Source organism: Parambassis ranga, chromosome 15 (assembly GCF_900634625.1).
Source record: "Parambassis ranga chromosome 15, fParRan2.1, whole genome shotgun sequence".
Lineage (NCBI taxonomy): Eukaryota > Metazoa > Chordata > Actinopteri > Ambassidae > Parambassis > Parambassis ranga.
The window spans coordinates 14,976,896-14,997,641 of record NC_041035.1 but is presented as its reverse complement, the minus strand read 5'-3'; the positions used below and the strand labels follow the sequence as shown (position 1 = coordinate 14,997,641).

The following is a 20,746-nucleotide window of genomic DNA, read 5'->3' as shown; positions in this document are numbered from 1 at the left end:
GATTCTAATGCTTCAGGTTACTGATTTTACCATGTTTGTTTAGCTCCTGATTCAATTCATTCACAGTCTATAAACACCGTACAGTATTAATATGATATGCCTGTTTATTGTAGTTACTTCACAGTCTAAACAAACTAGAAAGTGGTGGTACGGCTCTGCTTAAGTAGTTTTTTGTTGTTTGTAAGTATAGAGACCTTTCTTCACACTGCGGTTTTCTTTTAATTTGTTGTTTTCAGTGTACTGCGCTGTATTTGTGTACGTTTATAACCAAATGTGGCATAAAGCAACAAGTAGCTCCTGTGAATCCGGAGGCTGTTCCTCCGGCAAAAAAGTAGTTCCATTTACGTCATCTGACATCTTCTGGGTACGTTGGTTATGTTGCACAGCGCCTCCCACATACTCCTGTCAGATACAAGCCGACGGCAAAAAAATATTAAAAGCACCAAAGTGTGGTTTGGTTGAAACTGGAACGATACAAAGTGATATTTGTCCAAACACAGCAAACTTTAGGAATGAGACGGTGTTTTTCTGACATGGAGTCGGTTGTGGAAAAGACAGGCGGATGGGCCGTGACTAGTAAACAAGTGCCCACGGCACACCACTTCCTGATTTGGTGACGTCTCATCATTTACCCGCGTTTGTTGAACAGCCTATGTCGTTTGGCGGGATCGATCTAGGTGGACGCTACTCCAACGTTTTATCGGTAATGTAATGAACATTTTAAAGTTTTAAAGTTGTTCCACGAGCTTTTGTGGTAAATGGACGGTTTAAGTTTGAGCTGAGGCGTCTTCCACGGGTTTGTTATGGCTGCAGTTTAGCTAGCTTCTACTGCGCCTCTCTCACGATGTCTCTGTTGTTGTCTCTGTTAACAAAACACAGCGTCAGCGATAACTGTACACTTTACACTTACACAAGATTAATTACGGAATCAATAGCTAAAGTGAAGTCGTTGATTGTTTTGCATGCATGTGAATGGATGCATTACTGTCATGTAAACATGCTGGCAATGGAAATGTTTGTTCATGAATATTTTCACTTGTCCCTTCTATATAACATCAAGACTGTGATGAGTTATGGTGTGTTTAGCTAGTGAAAAGTGTATGTCAACTTAAACTGGGTGCTTCTTCTTAGAGTTGGCAATAGAGTCTGGTTTATATTTTACTCTTTTTGGTTTGTATAAGTATTGCTAGCTGAAGTTGAATGGTGTTGGTGGATTGCTAAAAAATGATTAACCTGTATTATTTCAGTTCAGTTTCAGTGGTTTCAGTTACCAGTATTTGATCATGAAAGAAAACACTCATAAGGTATTGGGCAGTGGAAAAAGAATGTCTTTCATTTTATTTACTTGCATTAAAGCTGGTTCCTCTTTGTAGTTGGACAGCCTAAGCTTATTCACTGTTTTATGTTTTTATTGAGTCATTATTGAATTGTGTCACATCAGGAACAATGCAGTTTTCTAGCAGAAGAAAGAAGTTGGCTACCAATCCACAGACTGAGCTCTACACACAGCCTCTGCAGTTCTACGTGCAGCCTCCTCTTGAAAACATCTCTCTCTCTGAATTTGAGACATTTGCTGTGGATCGGCTGAAATGTAAGGCAGTCGTGTCATTCCGTTAACGCGAGATTCTCTCCTTTTTTGTAAAACAATTTAACCTGGACTTTGTTATGTATGTTTTTGCCTCTTCATTGCAGTGTTGAAGACTGTTGAGAATTTGGGAGTGAGCTATGTGAAACTGTCGGAGAACTATCTAAGTAAGCTGGAGAGTGAAAGTAAAAACCTCAACTTTCCTTACAAACCTGAGTCTGTGAGTATAATTACACACATCAGCACCTAGCAGTGTGACTTTTAGAAGGCATTAATTTAAACCCTTTTGTTATATAACAAAGGGGGGGGACAAGGGGACAATTATTTATCAAGTAGGATTTTCATTTGGAAACACTAATAATAAAGAATAAAGAAACGTGTTATTATGCAGAATCTCACTGTGCTGTGGTCACCTTAAAATGCCACTCCTGCTATGTGACCTAAGAAACCAACAAATGAGTTTTTTGTCTGTAGTATATGTTTTGATTTGGAACGTTGTCTTTCATTGTTTAATTAGAACCTCAGATGTAACAGGAAGTAGCTGCATCTGGAATGCAGAGTGGGATACAAATAGTTTTATTCGTTTTGATGCATTTAGGATGACAAGAAATCTGGATCAACTGAATGCGACAAACGACGAAAGGACCACATCTCTCACTTCATTCTCAGACTTGCCTACTGCCAAACGTAAGTCTTGTATAACATTACAACATGCTTTAAAAATCCATCTGTTTAAATGCAATCTATTACTGTGTATTCCAATCGATGTCTTGTAGGGAAGATCTGAGGCGCTGGTTTATACAACAGGAAGTTGATCTATTCCGCTTTCGCTTCAATACTGTACTGCTTTCCAAGCAAAAGCTTGAATTTCTTCACAAGAATGAACTGCATTATAACACAGTAAGTTTACAGAAGTCTGTTCTATTTAACTATATTATGAAAAATCAGTGAACTGGCAGATCACAGTGTATTTTACTTAATAATAGTGTGTATTAAGCTACTGATTTAAACACTGACTGTAGACTACAAGCCTGTAAACTGTGGAAGCTGCCTCCATTCACACGTGTACAGTCATGCATTCACTAGATGGAGCTGTTGGACTGCTTTAAAAGGAACCATCAGTGTGTATGAATCCTAGTCATCACTAGCATCCCTAGCATGTGTAAACTGCATAATTACACTGTAAATCCTAACGAATGCATCGAAAACCCAGAATACATAAAAGGAATTGGGGAAAATGCATCATGGTTCAATCACGTACAAAAGCCACGCATCTGTTTGAAAAGTGATTTTTGGTTTGCATGAACCTTGATCTTCCATGTATTAGCACCGACATGACTCTGCTTCTGCAGCCGCTTACAGAAATTCATCAATTACCTTTCAGATTACTACTGAGGAGAAGGCTGCTCTGAAGGATAAACTTATCAACTCCAGCTATGCAGTCAGTGGAATCACTGTGACGGACCAGGACGTCTACAAAGTGAGCACCCATCTCTTTCTAGTGACACTGAAAAGAACACGAAATTCTTTTTGAATGCAGTAGTATTCTGCTGTGATTTTTCACAAAGTCAATGTAAGTTGCAGGGGAAAAGCATCCTAACGTTGAAATTACTGTGCAACTGATGGAGTGTCCCTTAAAAATCATTACAAACAGGTGTGATGATTGCTTGAACTCTCTGGCTACATAGTGAGTCCTATTCAGAAATAACACAAAATGTTAGCTCTTTTTGTCAAGAAAAGTAAAGTTACAAGAACTTTTACCTTTTGTCCACCATTATACTCAGACTAATTACCACTCAAGCTCTCATTAGTGTCAGCCTCATTGTGTAATGCAAAAATCCCTGAGAGTAGCAGACAAGCAGACTAGCAAGCTCTTTAAAAATAAAACCTTGGCTATATGGAGGTAAAACACTGATTTGTCTGCTTTGTTGTATTTTATATCTTAACTCTCCTACCTCTGGGGCCAATATCTTGTCAGTTATAGACAGACTGTCTTATAATATGAAATAAATGAGCAAGTATTCCTCCCTGAGGCGGTTTAAATCAACTTATTGGAGAATTCATCCTCCTCCAAATGTAAAATTACTGCTCTGCATCCGTGGCACACCAGTACAGAAGCACATTCACGTAATATTTTTAATCATGTTTACATGGTGGGGACATCTTTCCATTCATTATGTATGGATAGCTTGACTGACACAACCTTTAACGAGATTCGAATCTGCAGTGTTGGTATTATTGAACTGAGGAGGAAATGGTTATGGCCTGCCACCTGTTTTTTTTTTTTTTAATTTGCATTTTAGGTTTGTTGCTGACAGTCATGAACAGAATATAAAACATCACTAAGAATGGTGTAAAATTCTTGGATCACATTTAAAGCAGACAAAAGGTTCAGCTGACATAACTTGTGTTATGCATGTGTTAATGTGTTAATTACTCAACTGTTCTATGTTTAAGGTTCCATTTCAAGACGCCCTGGATCTGGTGCGGACAAGGAAGGTGTACCTCAAAGCAGGCTATGCATACATCCCTCACCAGGATATTGTGACTATTGTCCTCAATGATTTTCGCACCAAGCTGTCCAAGGCTCTGGCGGTAAGTGTTTGCAATCCTTCACTCATTTAGAAAGGATGATAGTTCATGTGATGTGATGTCACAGAAACATCTCGTGTGCGTGAGTGTTACCATTGATGGTGTTATACACAGAGCTTATTTCTATTGGATTGGCAAATTAAATCAGTAATAGAAACATGTGAAATAGAGTGTTGCACATACTCTGACCTAAAAATTACCATAGATTTTCATTAACACGTTTTTGAGTCACTGCAACACACCTTCACTTTGAATTACAAGGCACAAGTGATTCTGCTAGGGCCGTTTTCTGTAGATGTATTTAAATACATTTTGTGAAGCACAACTTATTAAACTGCAGCCACTGCCTTTAGTGCCTTGAGGAAAACTGTAGAAACACAGGGTTCAGATGAGGGGAAGAAGCATGCACAGATGACATAAAATGTCTGGAGGGGAGATAGGGGCAACTAGTAGGAAAGTGCATTTTGTCCCTACAGGCATGATGTTTTTTTAAAGGCTGCAGAATGGGGTCTATGATGGCACATTATTGGCATGCTTATGAATGCCCTAAGGGACACAAAGCACACTGTTACCAATGTAACCCAAGGCGTTCTTTATAATATATGTGAAGAGACGACCAAGGTTCAGCTCCAATGTGATGAGGGGGTCCAGACTGGAGACCAGATGAAGGAAAACCTAAAGCAGTGTCACTGTGTGGTGTGTGGATTGATGCCTGTTTGATCCAAGAAAATGATAAAATATGCTGCTACAAAGGCTTCCCAGTCTTAACCTTTTTGATCTGATATGTTATGTGTTATCAGCCAGCAACACTGTATGTGTAAAGTCTATCTGAAGTGATCATTATATAGGTCCCAAGCACTTCTTTACATTTTTTCTTGAGATGAAAGAACTGCTAAATTCAAAGGAATAAGCATATTCGAAAGCTCACCTAATTTAAAGGATTTCTCATATCTCACCAATGTATTTTTATGAAAATTGAATTTTCCAGCCTGGACCTAACTTTGCATTAATGACCGCCGAGTAGATACCAATATTCTAATATTATTGCTGGCATAAGGAAATGGTGTTGTTTATATTTTGGTGTACCTCTCCTGCTGTATGGTTGGATCAGTTTTTTTAGAGAAAGATGTGTGTGGCATACACTAAGCTAAATACTAAAAAGCACCTTGTCTAAAGAGACTCCAGATATAGATGTGTGTCTGTCAGCTCATTGCTTTGTGTTTAGAAAGTATAAAGGTCTATTTTTTTGCTCAGTGAAAGTGAGTTGAGTTGACTGCTCTTTGTATTTATCTAATTATGACTTTCAATCACTGTGTTCTTCTGGTAATGCCTATGTTCATGATAAACAGGATTACACTGTGTTACACTCTGCTAGTTATCCAAAATGCTTATTGGCATTTTGAACCCCTCATACACTGCTGGCAAAGTAGTGTAGTACTTCACAGGTAATTTACTAATCTCAGAATACAATATAATTGTACTTTTGGCATCAGGCTGTAGGCAAAGAATTCCCAAAAGACTGCAGAAAACTGCAGCCACTGTAGAATCCATTGCAGTGACCCTGTTGTGATTAGACACAGTTTGTGTTAAAGCAGGTCGTTACAGTAAAGACAAGCTGTGCTTGATATGCTTTCAACTGAACAAATGTCCTCCATCATGGGGCAGGCACAGCCAGCTTTTCCAAATTGGAAAACAAAACACACAAAAACAACTTTGTTGCTATACTCTTCTCCCATTTCCAGGTAATTATTCGCACCACTAACTGCTGGAATGGAATAATTTTCCAAAACTATCTTTGTAACTGTGCCATTGTGTTGCTGTAATAATTATTCTCCTTCACAGGGGACAGCACCACAAAAAAATGTCATTAGAAAAAGGTGTGAAATTGGAAGCTGCTTCTCCATGTGACTCCAGTTATTGTTTTGACGTTTGTTTAAACAAAGACAGTACAGTATGTGATGCAGTTTCAGTGTACAGCAGAGCTTGAATTGTGTTTGTGCATTTATTGTTAATATATTGAAAAAAATGAGTCACACCTGCATTCAGTCTGAGATGCACTCATCATGTTGGCTGTGTGATTTATTTACTCATTGTGAATTCTTGTAGTTTATATGCAGATGGCCTCACTTTCTCACTTTTGAGTGCTTGTTATTCTGATAATTATAAAAAATGTGAATCCTGACAGGATTTAGCAGGCCGCCAGTAATTGAGTTTAACATAGAAAATGCAGTATGTTTACCTGTTTGGTTCAAGGATTTGTTTTTTTGATCAGTTTGAATAATGTTGTCCTAAAAATTTGTGAGATTTCCCAACAGACTGCATAAAATGAGTTTAAGTACACATTCTTTGGGATCGTGCTTTTAACCTGTAATTTTCTCCTCATCCTTTGACCGGGACTTATTCGCCATAACTCATGTGCTGTCCATCTCTTCTCCAGCTGACAGCCCGCTCGCTACCAGCAGTGCATTCTGATGAACGGCTCCAACCGCTCCTGAACCACCTCAGGTAAGCTGCAGGATTAATAACTTTGGTGCCATTATGCCAGGTCTGTGTTGGAAATGGGGTCCAGCAGGATTGATCTTTGGCACCAAGAATGTAGGAGGCTTGTGGCCAGTCTGGCTCAAACCAGTTAGTTCAGACTTTGTGTGCCTTGCTGTGTGTTCAGTGGCTGTAGTGTTTATTTTTGTAGCGCTGTAGTCATAATGGGGCACATTGAAAGGTATATTTCAGGGACATCAAAATACAGTAAACAGTGAAGATGCAATGTAGCAAAGGTGAAAGATAATATGCTACAATAATGGATTTGTTGATCCATTCTCTAAATTACTTGGGCCATGAAGGGCACTTTAGCGACAGTGGGAGCTGAAATGCCCACACCTCCCTGTCTCCTGTAACTTCCTCCAGCTGCTGCTGTGGATCCCCAGCTGCTCCCAGGCCAGCTGAGAGATGTAATCCCTCTATAGAGGCCTTGGTCAGCCAAGGGGCCTCTGTCACTTGTGGTCTGATGCTTCATCCAACCCTAAACTCAGAATCTAAGACTCTGCAAGCTATAAAAAGCATTTTGTAAATTCACAATAGAATTTAAAGCGGGAGCTGTGTCCCAGTTGCTCAGGAGAGTGGCTCAAAACACAGCGAGGGTGTTTGTTTTGCTTTAGATAAAAGTAAAAACATGAATTCAGGGGTGGGAGAAGTGATGAGGCCTGATTGCCGTGTGGAATTAGTGGGCAGGTTGTTAAGATTAGTGGGTAGGTCACTAAGCTTGAGAGGGACACAATGTGATTTAAAGCACTCCCACAGTTTGCACTCTATGGGTTGCCAAAGTCATCAACTGAAAAATGTACTGATAGCAGGTTTAGCAGTTTTAAGTTTGTCTAGCAGTAGATCATGGGGAGAAATCACAATAAATTTCACTTTTAGATTCAGGTGAAGTGTCTTTTCACCTTATCGTCTATTAAAACATCCGTTTTCAGGACAACTAGGTTTGCTTCTACAGTTACATTTATAAACTACCAGAAAGCTCCTATTTGTCACAGTCTGTTTATATTATTTGTTTACTTTTTTCAGCCATGCATATGTGGGGCAGGATTACAGCATCCAGAAGAATGTTGGAAAAATCTCCCTGGAACAAATTGATTCAGTAAGTTGCACTAAACATTTATTCTTAAAATGTCAACTTCAAGGTGCCTTTTTGTGTGAAAATAGCACCAGAGGAACAGTGGAGAATATATTGCAAAAAATAGATATTATCTTTTGTTTAACTTGTGGACCATAGGGTCTGGATAAATATTTGAAGATGAAGCTGTATTATGGTTACACGTTTATCGATATTAGTTATTGACATCCCTTTGCCTTTAGCTTTCAGGAAAGTCATTCCCACTCTGCATGAGGCAGCTTCACCAGGCCCTGAGGGAGAACCACCATCTCCGCCACGGTGGCCGAATGCAGTATGGTCTCTTTCTGAAAGGTATCGGGCTCTCTCTGGAGCAGGCACTGCAGTTCTGGAGGTCGGAGTTCATAAGAGGCAAAGTGGATGCCGACAAGGTAATGTAAACAATAGTTTTGTTGTGGTGCTGTCCAGCTTTCATGCACTACTAGTACTACTAGAGGAAAATAGTCTGCCGATTGAACAGAAGGCATGATATATTTATATACATTGAGCATTTAATGCTCAGTCTCTGACAGATATCCGGCAATTTATGGTGCTTCAGTGGCATTTTCAAGCTAGAGTTGGATGATGTATGATTTTTAAAACTGGCTACTGCTTGTACAACGACCAGGAATTGCTGATGCATCAGCTGAAGTGTTTGTGCAGTGCACAAAAACCATTATTATTCTTTGTGCGTACCTGACATTATTCTGTTTGACTTTGTCCTCTGACATCTGCAGTCCTAATTAATGTGAAAATTAATATGAAAATTTTCAGAAACATTTCAGCTTTTAGCCTGATTTTTACATCAGTTTAATGCAATAAGTCACCTTGAGATCTTTCTACAATAAGCTGTAGAGACAGCATCATTTGAAAAGGGGTTTGATGGCAAGGACGCTTCTGCTTGCAGCCTCTAAATGAACAATCAGGCAGAGGATAATAGGCAGACTGCAAAATTAGAAATATGAAATGATGATGGGAAAAAAATGACCAACAATGGAATCCAGTATCAATATACAACCATGCTGTATGTATCAACCATTAATATAAACATGTTGCATCCCAACTCACTTCCAGTGCTTTTTCCCTTGGGTATGGTGTGGTAAAAGAGCCACAGGTGGAAAAGTTATGTCAGTTGTCAGTGATGGAAAGTGTTCATGGTTAGCAGAGAAAACTGCTGCTCAACCACCGTGTCTATACATGGCCTCATCCAAATAGGTGTCTAAGAACTCTATTTGAGAAGATGTCTTCCTATGGGTGTGTTATGGTTACCTAGAGCAATCTCACAACCAGTCTCACAATAGTGTGTAGTCACATCAATTGATGGGCTATTATAAAGATGGCTATTAGTGGGATAGAGTCATCATTGGTTTTAGTGGTTATTTTACTTTTCCACTTAATATCATTCTTTGGCATTAATTAGGTGTGTTGTCTTGAACGTTGCCCATTCTTTCTAAGGTTAGTTTTGCTTGAATACTTCAGGCAGTGTGTCTCCACAGTGCTGTTCAACACTTGCACGGATGGTGCTGCTTTATTGGTGATGAAGTGGCCTCATCAGAGCTGTATTGATTGAAGGAAAGTTCACGAGCATCATCGTGTGCATGCAGTCTGGTGATGAGGCTAATGAAGGCTTAAGTGGTTATGGCTTCAGTTATTATGTCTCTCAATACCAGACAGGGATGCTGTAAAGATTAGAATTAAAATAGTTGTGCATGAACGGAACCACTATTCTTTATATGAATAGGAGAGAGTGGCAACAGCAGAATCTGCATAATGGAGCGGTTCAGACAGAACAAATAGAATTTCATGCTGTGCAGTTCAGTGGCAATAAATCATACTGTTTGGTTGTGCTGTAATGCTTTAAATATACATTTATTAGAAATAAGCCTGGACTTATAAAAAAAATCTTTCTGACGTGTCAGTTCTCTGCTAATGCACAGCTGCTGATATGTTAGACACAGAGATTCTGACTTAGCTTGGCTTGTGTGTGTAGGTCAAAAGTCTGTTCATGTAAATGTTAATGCATTTTTTTCTCCTATCACTAAAATAACTGCCTGTTAAAAGGGTAAATGCTCATGTTGTATTGATGGGACTGTACAGTCCATTCCTGCCTGACTGGTCCAAGGTAATGCTGGTTCATACTCCACTGTGGGTTATCGATCCGTTTTTTTTGTGCACTGTCTTCAGTGCAGCCACTTAGGAATTCCGTGCCAAGATATCGCACCTTTTACAAGATACTGTCAAAAGTTCGTTTGAGGAAAAAAAAAACTATTTTTCCAGCTAAGTTAACTTTTTTCTGTAGCAGGGAACGCAAGTGTAAAGTGACAATCCATGTGACAGTCTATGCCCTTTGATACAAACTAAAAACCTGTTGTGTATTAGGTGTGGCACAGAAAACGGGAAAACTATTTTGAGTTTGACATTCTGATGTCATTTATGGTCGTGTTGTAGCTTCTCCTGAAGCACACAGCAGGCAACGCAGAGTCGACGGTGAAGATCAGGTGAAGTGAAAGATCAAGTTGACAACCGCCACGCTTGTGCATTAAAATCTTTGTGAGTCAACTGCTCACATCCACCGCCTGGCTGTTTTACACAACCACAGCGCACTGATTAGGCTAATGTAAATGATTAGAAACAAAGAGGAGACGAGAGCTGTCTCTGTTGTAAATGTGTAAACACAAAGGTGCAGGTGCCTCCCTCTGAGCCAGCCTCTGAGTTCCTGCAATGGGAGAACATTACGACATTTAATGACAAATTAGTTAGATGGACCACACCGCAAAAAATGCTTTAAATATGACCGCGCAGCTCACACATACTACAGGTTTCAGTACTCACCAGAAGATACAGTGTTAACAGGTTGTAAGACGAGTAGTACCAAGAAATCATTGTGCTGAGTTGAATGGATGCCTCATGGAGCAGGACCTTGATCCCTGAGCCCTGTGGTTTTAAATTTTTGATCTGTTGCAGAAGATCGACTAGTTGGCATCCCTACAATTTTACTCCATGTACCCTCTGTTCTTTCCTGGCTGGGTCGTGTTTTGCATCAGCCATATAAAGTATGTACGTATTATAATATTATGAGACTGTGGTTCCAAAGTTTCAGTAAAAAATGAGGCCACACATTAGAAGATTCTCTCCAGACATAAAAACAAACATTTTAACTATTAATTGCATTTAGCACCTGCATTACTAATTAGAGATTGAAAGTAGACCTGAAAAAATATCACCAGTAATTTGTGTAGTTTTTTTAAATTAGTGTCAGAGTGCAGCAAAATGTGTTAGAAGTTGGTGTGGTGTGACTTTCTTGACTACCTGAAGGTTTTATTTAATGACTTTTTGTGTGTGCACATTGGAAAGAAAGTATTAAAAACTTTTTTTATTGTCTCACAAAGAGACTTCATATTATCTTGTGAAAAAAATCATAGCCTTCACTGACACCCAGAAAAAATATAATCTGAAGATTAATAAAGCAGTGTGCATGCATCCTGCCTCAAGTCTCTGTTGTTGTTGGCCCTCGGTTAGAGCATCACAGCAAACGCTCTACCCAGGATCCATGATACAACCCTCTTTGGTGCCCCTGTTTCTGAAGTGGTTTGCTTCCTGTGTACGAGCTCCCAGACAAAGTGTGAAACGCTCTGCACAAAGCCTGCCTTTTGTTCTACAGTTGAAACAGCAGAATGGTGCTGACCAGATCGCAGCTCTCACAGTGATGTATGTGTTGTGTCAGGGACTGCACTTTGTGGCAGGCTGCACAAAGCCTGCTCATTAGTATGCGACAGGCACAGAGGAAAAAGATGGGAGGCAGCGATGCCGAAAGGGAGGCCTGCAGGAAGAGGCAATGTAATATTAGACCGAAGGAGGGAGAAAATTGATGAAATCAACTTGATCTATCCATTTTTCTTGCCAGAGCAGTTAGCCTATTCATTTAGAGGAGTGTCTGTTTGTAACACATTTTAGAGCGTGTTGTATTGCCCTGGGCTAGGACTTCTTTTGAACGACTTGTTTTACAGATGTTAACTTCAGGTTAATTAATTTCCACTAGCTGACACAATTTTTCACATTATAGTTGGAACAATGGAAGATGACACAGCTTGTTGAGACTGTGTATAAATTTACACTTATGTTGGTTTTTACTGCTGGAATTTTCACTTCATATAAAGGAAGCCCACAGCTTCTCCAGTGCTACCATGTATAAAATAAACTCTGAATTAAGTTTAGAGCTACTACGATTAAACTGATAGTAGCCTGGGTGCCTGGATCCCTACACTGTAAAAAAAAAAAAATCTAAATAAAGGGTTACTTGCAGAATAACATTATGAGTCAAATTGCAACTTTTGTTAGCGAAAAATGTACAGTTCTTTGATTAGCCACTCATTTCTACAGACCTCCAGGTTTAAATAATCAACTTTTACAGCAGAAATAGATTGTTTCGTAAACTTTGTTCAATTAAGAGTGTGGCCACTCTAAATGACAGGTTGCTAGGTGTTTGATCAGGCTTCTCTCACCTGTCTCACCTCCCCTCCCGGTGCACAGATGGGTGTGAACAAAGCAGAATGAGAAACTGCCAAGATGGAGATGGCTAAATCCAGTGCACAAACCTTTCTAGGACAAAATTTTTTACATCAAGAGAATTTTCAAGGATGCTCATTCCTATAATCTTGGTATTATTACCCACAATCTGGTCAAGCTGGGACTTTTTTCGTTGATGTACAAAAAAAGCACAGTTATTATACGGTGCCATTACGTGGTCTCTAAACTCTCTTGACCCTGTCTTACCAATGAAGTATCCTTGACTTTGCGTGATGTTACAAAGACTTCATTCATCTTTATGTACAGTTCTTAAAAACTTGTTAGTGGTCAATGCATCAAAGTCTGATATTATTGATTATATATTTTTATTGGCATTTGCTTCGTCCATAGTTCCAATTCATTGAATTTATGGTTATCTATAGCTTTGACACAGCATGCACAGTGCTTGAGTTATAATGATACCTTTTTCACAGCAGATGGTTTGACATGGCACAGCAGGAAAAGCACAGGTGTTACTAATAACATTAATGATGGTCCTGTTCTATTCAGGCATCTCAGTCAGCCATAACTGTGCAACAATGAGCCAGCAGGAACAACAACAACAGGTCCACAGTGAAGCAGCTGCGTGAATTCAGCCATTATTGTTATTGGTTACACCTGGGCTTCTCCTGCTGAGACCTGGCTTTCATTGACAAATGCCTGGAAGATTTGCTGTGATGATTTATATTTATTGATTCATTTTTGTTATAATTTTAACAAATTTAAATGTAAAAACTTTTTTTTTTAAAATAGAGAATCAGAAAATGAAATCATTAAAATGTTAAATTATATTTCTCTAATACGGCCCTTTAGTGTGACAGTGCAGCTTATTGATTTCAGACTTCTTAACCGCACTCGCAGTATTTCTATAGTCTCTCACCTTTCTATTGTTTCTACAGTGGCGAACAGGCCTGTTGTGCAGATTAAAAAGGGAAGCACTTTAATGGTATTACACATAAAAGGGATTGGCGCCACGGGCACATCAGTCACTATGGACTGAGCCTAAGAAGCCATGCCAAGTTCACACACACACACACACACACACACACACACACACACACTCATATACGTTATCCCTTTGATTGTGTCCTATTTCTCTGTCTCCATTGCCGCAGGTTTTTGTGAATGTGTCCTAGAGTGTGTGTGTGTGAGGAGGGGGGATGTAGCCCATGAGCCAAGATGTGCAGTGGGAGGGATGTGGCTTTCCTTTAATGCATCTTTTGTGGATGTGTTTTATTCTCCTACTCCACCGATTTGGGGAGTTTTGGGTTGGTTGTATTACAGAGTATCCAAAGTGTAGGTTAACGTGCAGGAACAGAAAGTACGGTAGTTATATCTGGAGGATTTGTGAGTACTATTAAAATGGTTTATTCTCACGAGTTGTTCATTTTCAAGGTTATTTGAAATCCTGAAAATAAATAAATATATATATATATATATATATATATATATATATATATATATATATATATATATATATATATATATATATATATATATATATATATATATATATATATATATATATATATATATAAGCTGATATGTAAGTTTAAAATGATCACTTTTTAGCCCACATAGGATCTTTTTATATTCAGATTATTTCACACAGTGCATATTAAACACACTTTAGTGCCAGTGGAGTTCCACATTTTCCTTTAATAGAGTAAAGGGTGTCTTAAATCAGCAAATAGCCTCTTGAATCCCGAGAAGTGCTGCATAATTAATATTTGATTTACTGTTCTTAAAGAAGATTTTATGAGTTTTTAAATTGCCACTGCAGTTTGTCACATTAGCAAGTTCAAGGGTTTTATTGCGACATTAATGTGTTATGATGGGTCCAGTCATGGTGATTGTGTTCTGCCACTGTCAGAGCACTCAGTGTGTGTTTTTTACGGTTAGGTTTTTAGGGGCTAGGTCACTGTAATGCAGTTTAATGACTGTACAGAATTACTGTACAGTAAAAGCAGTTCACTGTGGAGATTGTGTAAAATATGACCCCAATCAAAAAGTTTGTGGTATGAAAGTGGAGAGAAGACAACAGGGAAGGCTCGAAGCAGTCTGGTTCTTTTAAGTTTATTTATACAGTTCACATGTGTCCTTGACTTTGATGCTTCGCTCTTTAGGAGATCATATAAAGATTTTCTCAGACAATAAAACCAGAGACCTGACTTGACTGAATTTGTGGTATGACTGTTTATGTTTACAGGTGAGAGAACTGCATATTTTTCAGCTTTAAATACTAATAGAGGTGTTGTCCTACACTTTAAAAACAACAATTACTGATTACATAATGCCTTATGTGATGCCTCTGGTCCTGTCACAGGCCTGTCATTTTAATACAGACACTAATATTAGGAGCTGCACTGAGAACCAGTGTTGGAATTTCCTTCATTTACCCTTTGATTGAGATCATATTACTTACATTGTAACAAAGCACTTTGCAAGACAAGGGGGCAGGAAGCACAGAGAACGATGGCCATATTAACGTATCCGTAATTCAGCTATCTTGAGTGTGGCGACACCTCTACAGCAGGTTCTCTCTAATAGCTCTATATTTCATTGAGGAAAACACCCTGTCAAAACTGACATGATGTATGACAATGTCTCTTTTCACCCCAACCTTGTCCCTCTTACACTCTCATCCTTGCTAATGCCTTCTCTTTTGCCGTTCTTCTCTGTCTTTCCCTCTCTGTAGTTTGACAAAGCATATGCCTACAGCGTCCGCCACATGTTTGGCAAAGAAGGCAAACGAACAGATTACACCCCCTATAGCTGCATGAAGGTGATTTTATCAAACCCACCCAGCCAAGGCGACCATCATGGTAAATTGACCGCCGTGTTTTATTACCAGTAGTTTCCTCCTGTCTGTTTGTTTACATATCAGTTTATTTTAATCACTTTAAATATGCTGCCAGGATGTCCATTCCGTCACAGTGACCCTGATCTGCTGAAGCAGAAGCTTCAGGTCTACAAGGTGTCTCCCAGTGGAATCAATCAGGTGGGTGCCATCCTCTCTACAGTCGGTCTGTCTAATGGTTGACCTGCCCTATGGCTGCCATCACTTTAACTACTATTGAGCACTGTGACTGTTGCATTTCTCCCCCAGTGTCATAACAGTCAGGAAACAAAACTGAGATGTTGTTGATGGAACACTATCCTATTATTATCTACATACAAGCACTGCAGTAACATGTCCATGGATAGAAGTTAGACAGGACTGTGTTTATGGCTGATTTAATGAGACACAAACGGGTGGAAGTGCTACCCAGCTTTCTGTGTTCTGACTTCCTAATTCAAATGGAATGCATCATTACTTGCTGTTGTCTTGCAGAAATAATGTTCACCATGCTCACCGTATTCGTTATGCAAGTTAGCAGGCGAATTAGCAGTAAACACTTTGTACTTTGACCATAATAGAGAATATTGCATATTGATGAGGTAGTAGTAGTGGTGATCAGTAAAAAAACAGACAAGAACAAGAATTACAGCATAAACAAAACTCCTAATATCAGAGTCTGGTGTTGCCTTTTTGCATGAGGGAAAATGGAAACAAAGCTGACAGCACAGCTACTGTGTTCCTAATATTCCACTAAGCAAACCGTTATAGGACCTGCTGAAATAGTGCATAGCACATTGCTGATCTAACAACAGCCTGAGTGCAGAGCAGTGCCGGTGGCAGAATCATGCTAGAAGCAGCCTGCAGGAATCTCTGTAATAATGAAGCAACCAAATGCAGGCAGATTCCTCAGAAGAGTCTGACTTTTAGTGAGTGCTGTAGAGTCCTGGATTTATTTTTCAGCAGGTCGCTCGCCCCAAGAATTCATTTTCATTACAAGGAATGCAGTAGAACCTTTGCTGACCCAATCAAAACTTTGGCTACTTATTCCCTCGCTTTCCAACTTCTCTGATCCCAAACTTGAAATCTACTGGAAGACCTGAATTGTTGCCAAAAAGATTAAATACATGAGGTGTGTTTGTGTAGGAAACACAAACACACAAAAGTAACAGCATCTAAACTGTCACCATCCATAACCTTTTCCCTTTTGTTGCAGATCCTTGAGCTGGTTAAGGGAATGCATTACCAGCTTGCGTGCCAGAAATATTTTGAGCTGACACACAATGTAAGTGCAAATTTTATTTGATGGGGGGGAACTGAGGCTACCTATGTCAGAGATGAGGGGGTTTAGTCCTTTATGTCTAATGCATGAAGGCTTAGGGAGACCCAGAACTGTCATCACATCCATCATTAGCTGCCTGTCACAGCCACTTAGTTTTTATAGGTTTATTATAGCATTGTTTTGTCCCCTGTGGATACTTATTTAATTTAACATGCCGTTACTTTGGATGCTTAAGTCATCATTCCTTTCAGTGTCTCACTGCAGATTATCTCTCACAAACATTTGTGCATGTGGATTAGGAGAATGACTCTGTGTCTGCAGGAACGTGTTGTCAGTTTCATGCCTCACTTTTTGACTTACTCTGATCTCCGAGTGTTTTCTTTCACACTCCACAACCACACTTCCACTGTGTGGTGGAGGTGGAATGGTTGTCTTAAAATTGGTTTCAATTCTGAGAGAAGGAAAAATTTAAGAGAATTATTACAAGAGATGGCGTTAAATCTTTTGTGTTTTACTATTGTTATGCACAACAAAAGTAAGACAACATGAATTCAGTTCCACAGTATTAAAGCAGTCTATCAGCCGCTGACGGTATCCTTTATTTGCATAAATGTGTTATTATACCCACAATATATGCAGTCACATTTTGTGGGAATACATGGCACAGTTACAGTGTGTTGCAGCTTGATTGTCATGAGGAGCTAATGTCATCCACATGCAGTGTTTAAGCTAGAGCTGTTTAGGTTGCCGAGTTCAATAAATAATCTGTGGGTCAACGTTGTGTTTACGGTTGTTAGACAGCTGATTTAAAAACAAAGATGACATGTCCAGCAGTCAAATGCAAACAGAATTTGCATGCCTAACAGTGCACACATCATTTTTTTCATATAATTTTACTGCTTTGTGTATAAAAGTACAGATGCAGAAGCCAGAGAGGTAGTCAGAATCCAGCCTCCCCGCAGGTAGTGCACTGCAGTAGTACACTGGGAGGCAGTAAAACCTCTACATAATAATTACACTCTTAAGTGTGAAGTGTTTGAACATTTTTAAACATAATGTTCTGCACACTAGTTGTTCAACAAGTAGAAATAGAAAAGTAAAGTCACTCCTTACTAACATCCATTTGAACCAGTTTGAAAGCAGGCAGAGAGAGAGAGAGCACTTGAACTCATGTGTTAATTGATTCACAGGTGTTTACGCATCGTGAGTGAGTCTGACATTTTATTTCCTAAAAGGGGTAATTTTTTCATTTTGTCCTGATGGAATATTTAGCTGCTGATTTAGCTTGCTAATGTGCCTGTGAAAGCCTGGACGTCTCATTAATGCTTGGTGAATTGTTAGTAAACCATTCCACAGTGAAGGGAATGTTAAATGATCAATCAGCCCATCTGTGAAGAATGGTATGTCTTGCTTTCACTTGACCTTCCTTACCTGTGCATTCTATTTTTTTAACAGATTGAAGACCCCAGTTTCTCACTCAATCATCCCAACCAGTACTTTATTGAGAGCCAGAAGGTTTTGGGCGGAGGCAAGGACATAAAACGGGAAATGGACACTTCTCAGAGGTCACAGGAAAACTCTGCAGCCAAAGGATCCACTGCTGCTCGAGAGGCAGCACCAAACAGCTCCCAGCATCTGGCCGAGATGACGGAGGACCTGGAATCTTTCTTTCAAGATGCCTGATTTCCATTTTTATGATCACATATAGATGTGAAAGTCTGCCTTTTGTATGAAAGCTGGAGAATAGGTTTGTATACCCTGAATAAAACAGGTTCTGTATGTAAACATTTAAATAAATTTTAGTTTTTATTGCCAATGTGTGAACAGATTTCTGTTGCCTGAAGACTGTTATCTATTGAATAGACGCAGGCAAATTACACCTAATTAGCTATGTTGTAAAGTTAAAGGTAGCAGATCTATGCAGAAGGGCTACAGTCATACAACTTCAGCTAAAGAACTATAATCAATATTCAGCAAAAAGAGGAAAAACATGGGCAATACTCACTCCTTACTGCTTCCATAGGATTGAAGGTGAGCTGTAGCCAGGTGCTGTTAATCATCAGGCCTTGATGAATTAATCATCAGCAGACGTTTTGACAGATGCTAGTCTGTAGCATTCATATGTGTGTACATGGTGTCAAGAAGGAAGGACACATGGAGCGATAATGGCGTTATAAAACCATTTCCAAATACTTTGCAGTTTAACATTCTACACTGAGAAAGATTTTTATTACAAGTGGGAAACATTCAAGACGGTTGCGAATGTTCGAGGGAGTAGGCGTCCCAGCAAATTCACCCCAAGGTCAGACCATGCAATGCTCTGAGAAATACAAAAAGCCCAAGAGCTACATCTCAGAGCTTACAGGCCTCACTAAGCATGTTAAATGTAAATGTCCTTGACAGCACCATTAGAAGAAGTTTGGAAGTGTTAGAGCCTCTTCTGTCTAAAAAGCACATGGAAGTAGGACTGAGGTTCACAACACTGCATCCGAACACACCACAACACCCTGTGAAACAATGTCCTGTGGACGGGTGAGACCAAAGTGCAGCTGTTTAACCTCAGTGCTCGCTGACATGTCTGGTGAACACAAAGTAGAAACACCTCATATCAGCTGCCAAGCACAGCAGTGGAGGGCTGATTGGGAGCTTGGTCGGCAGCCACAAGAGCTGGGCGTCAACCACAAACTCCTGTTTACCCGAGTGTTCTAGAGGCAAATGTGAGGTCATCCATCTGACAGCAGGTACTGCTGCCAGACTGCCATCACTACTTCCAAGCTAGCATCATCCATTATACAGTTATGTTGACATTATTCTGCTAGTCATATACAGTTGTCAGTAATATGTAAGTACACATCAAACATGTTGAGTTGTCAAACATCACAGTGTTTTTGTATTAGGACATCTTTGGTGGCACTGCATCTACTGCTGTTTAACCCAGGAGTCGTCTCTTGTTTGTTTGCACTCTGGTGTGAACTCTGGTGGCTTACACCCAGTCTCGGCACACGGCGTTTGGCAGAGATGTGGTTTTGTGGGTGATGACTAGAACATTTCCCAGCTGTCTCAGAAACAATGTCATTGTATTTGCTGGCAGCGGTATGGATGAATGGTGGCAGGAGGATGGATGAAAATAAACAATTTCCACAGTTGTATTATGCTGCCTTGGAATATTGCCTCGTAGTGTAATTTATTCAAAGCATACGTGGTCAGGAGATATTTCTTCCATTCTCTTGAACCTCTGTCTGCTCAGTAATTTGTGAAAAATGGTGGCTGTCTGAAGGTGGGGAAGCCTTTGTTCTGCAGTAGCACTGCTTCTCTTGGTTCTTTTGGAGGGAGAGTTCTGTCCTCCTACTATGCATTTTACAAGATTGCTAACTTTAGATCCAATTAGAGGCACTGAAGAGTCAGCCCTGAATCTTATGAATATAAATGCATTTCCAGGAGGCCCAAAAAATATCGGATGGTTTTGTGAAAACGATCTAATTTAATGATTCTTAATGTTAAATCTATAACGTTAATGCACACTTCTCTACAGGACTCTCTGTTTGAAGACTTCTGACACACTGCATCAGTGTCTCACACTCGTAACGTCAGAGCTGCACATAGCTGGAATTAAATTAGGTCTTAAAATCCAGGCATGGTGCTTGACATGGAGAGGATTTATTCAGTATAATAAGGCAACAGGATAACAGTGCGCAGCCGGGCTGCTGTCAGCAAGAGACCCTTGATGTTTAATATTTGGTAGAGCATGACTATGTCTGACAAAGCTGGCACTTTCTCAGACTGTGGGCAGGCAGTTGACTAGCACTGTGTTTATCTCCCTCAAATGGATTTACAATCATTAGTCATGAACTTGCTTTCTTTCGTTGTGCGATTTGTTCCCTTTTCTGCGCTCATTACATGGACCAGAGGTGTTCTGGGACGAATGGCGTTTTATCCACGAGGGCAAGAAATTCAATCCTAAGATCTGAGACCTATGTGCCTCATATGGAAGCTGACATTCAGGGGGATAAATCTGTATGCACGGATGTGCCAGCATGTAGGTGCACTGAAGCTTTTGTTGCAGCTTAATGTGCTGCAGTGTGGAGCTTGTAAATGCTGCAAACATCCCTGAGTTCGTCTGCAGTACATCTAAGTCAGCTGAAATGGAAAAGAGAAGCTCTAACAGCATAAAAAAAGATTGACTACAATAACTCCATTGTACTTTTCTATTCAGTGCATCATGTTTCTCTTTGT

The 20,746-nt window shown here is 39.7% G+C and overlaps 1 protein-coding gene across 1 annotated transcript; it reads left to right on the top strand.

Annotated features, from left to right (window-relative positions):
- Positions 1–374: 374 nt before the first annotated feature.
- On the top strand, positions 375–18,329 carry prim2 (DNA primase subunit 2). Its single transcript, XM_028423348.1, has 14 exons — positions 375–703; positions 1,442–1,591; positions 1,693–1,805; positions 2,184–2,272; positions 2,362–2,485; positions 2,970–3,065; positions 4,043–4,180; positions 6,615–6,682; positions 7,742–7,814; positions 8,033–8,218; positions 15,091–15,217; positions 15,311–15,393; positions 16,448–16,516; positions 17,969–18,329. Exons 2-14 carry the CDS (start codon positions 1,447–1,449, stop codon positions 18,194–18,196), a joined length of 1,539 nt encoding a protein of 512 aa, XP_028279149.1. The 5' UTR covers positions 375–703; positions 1,442–1,446; the 3' UTR covers positions 18,197–18,329.
- Positions 18,330–20,746: the final 2,417 nt, after the last annotated feature.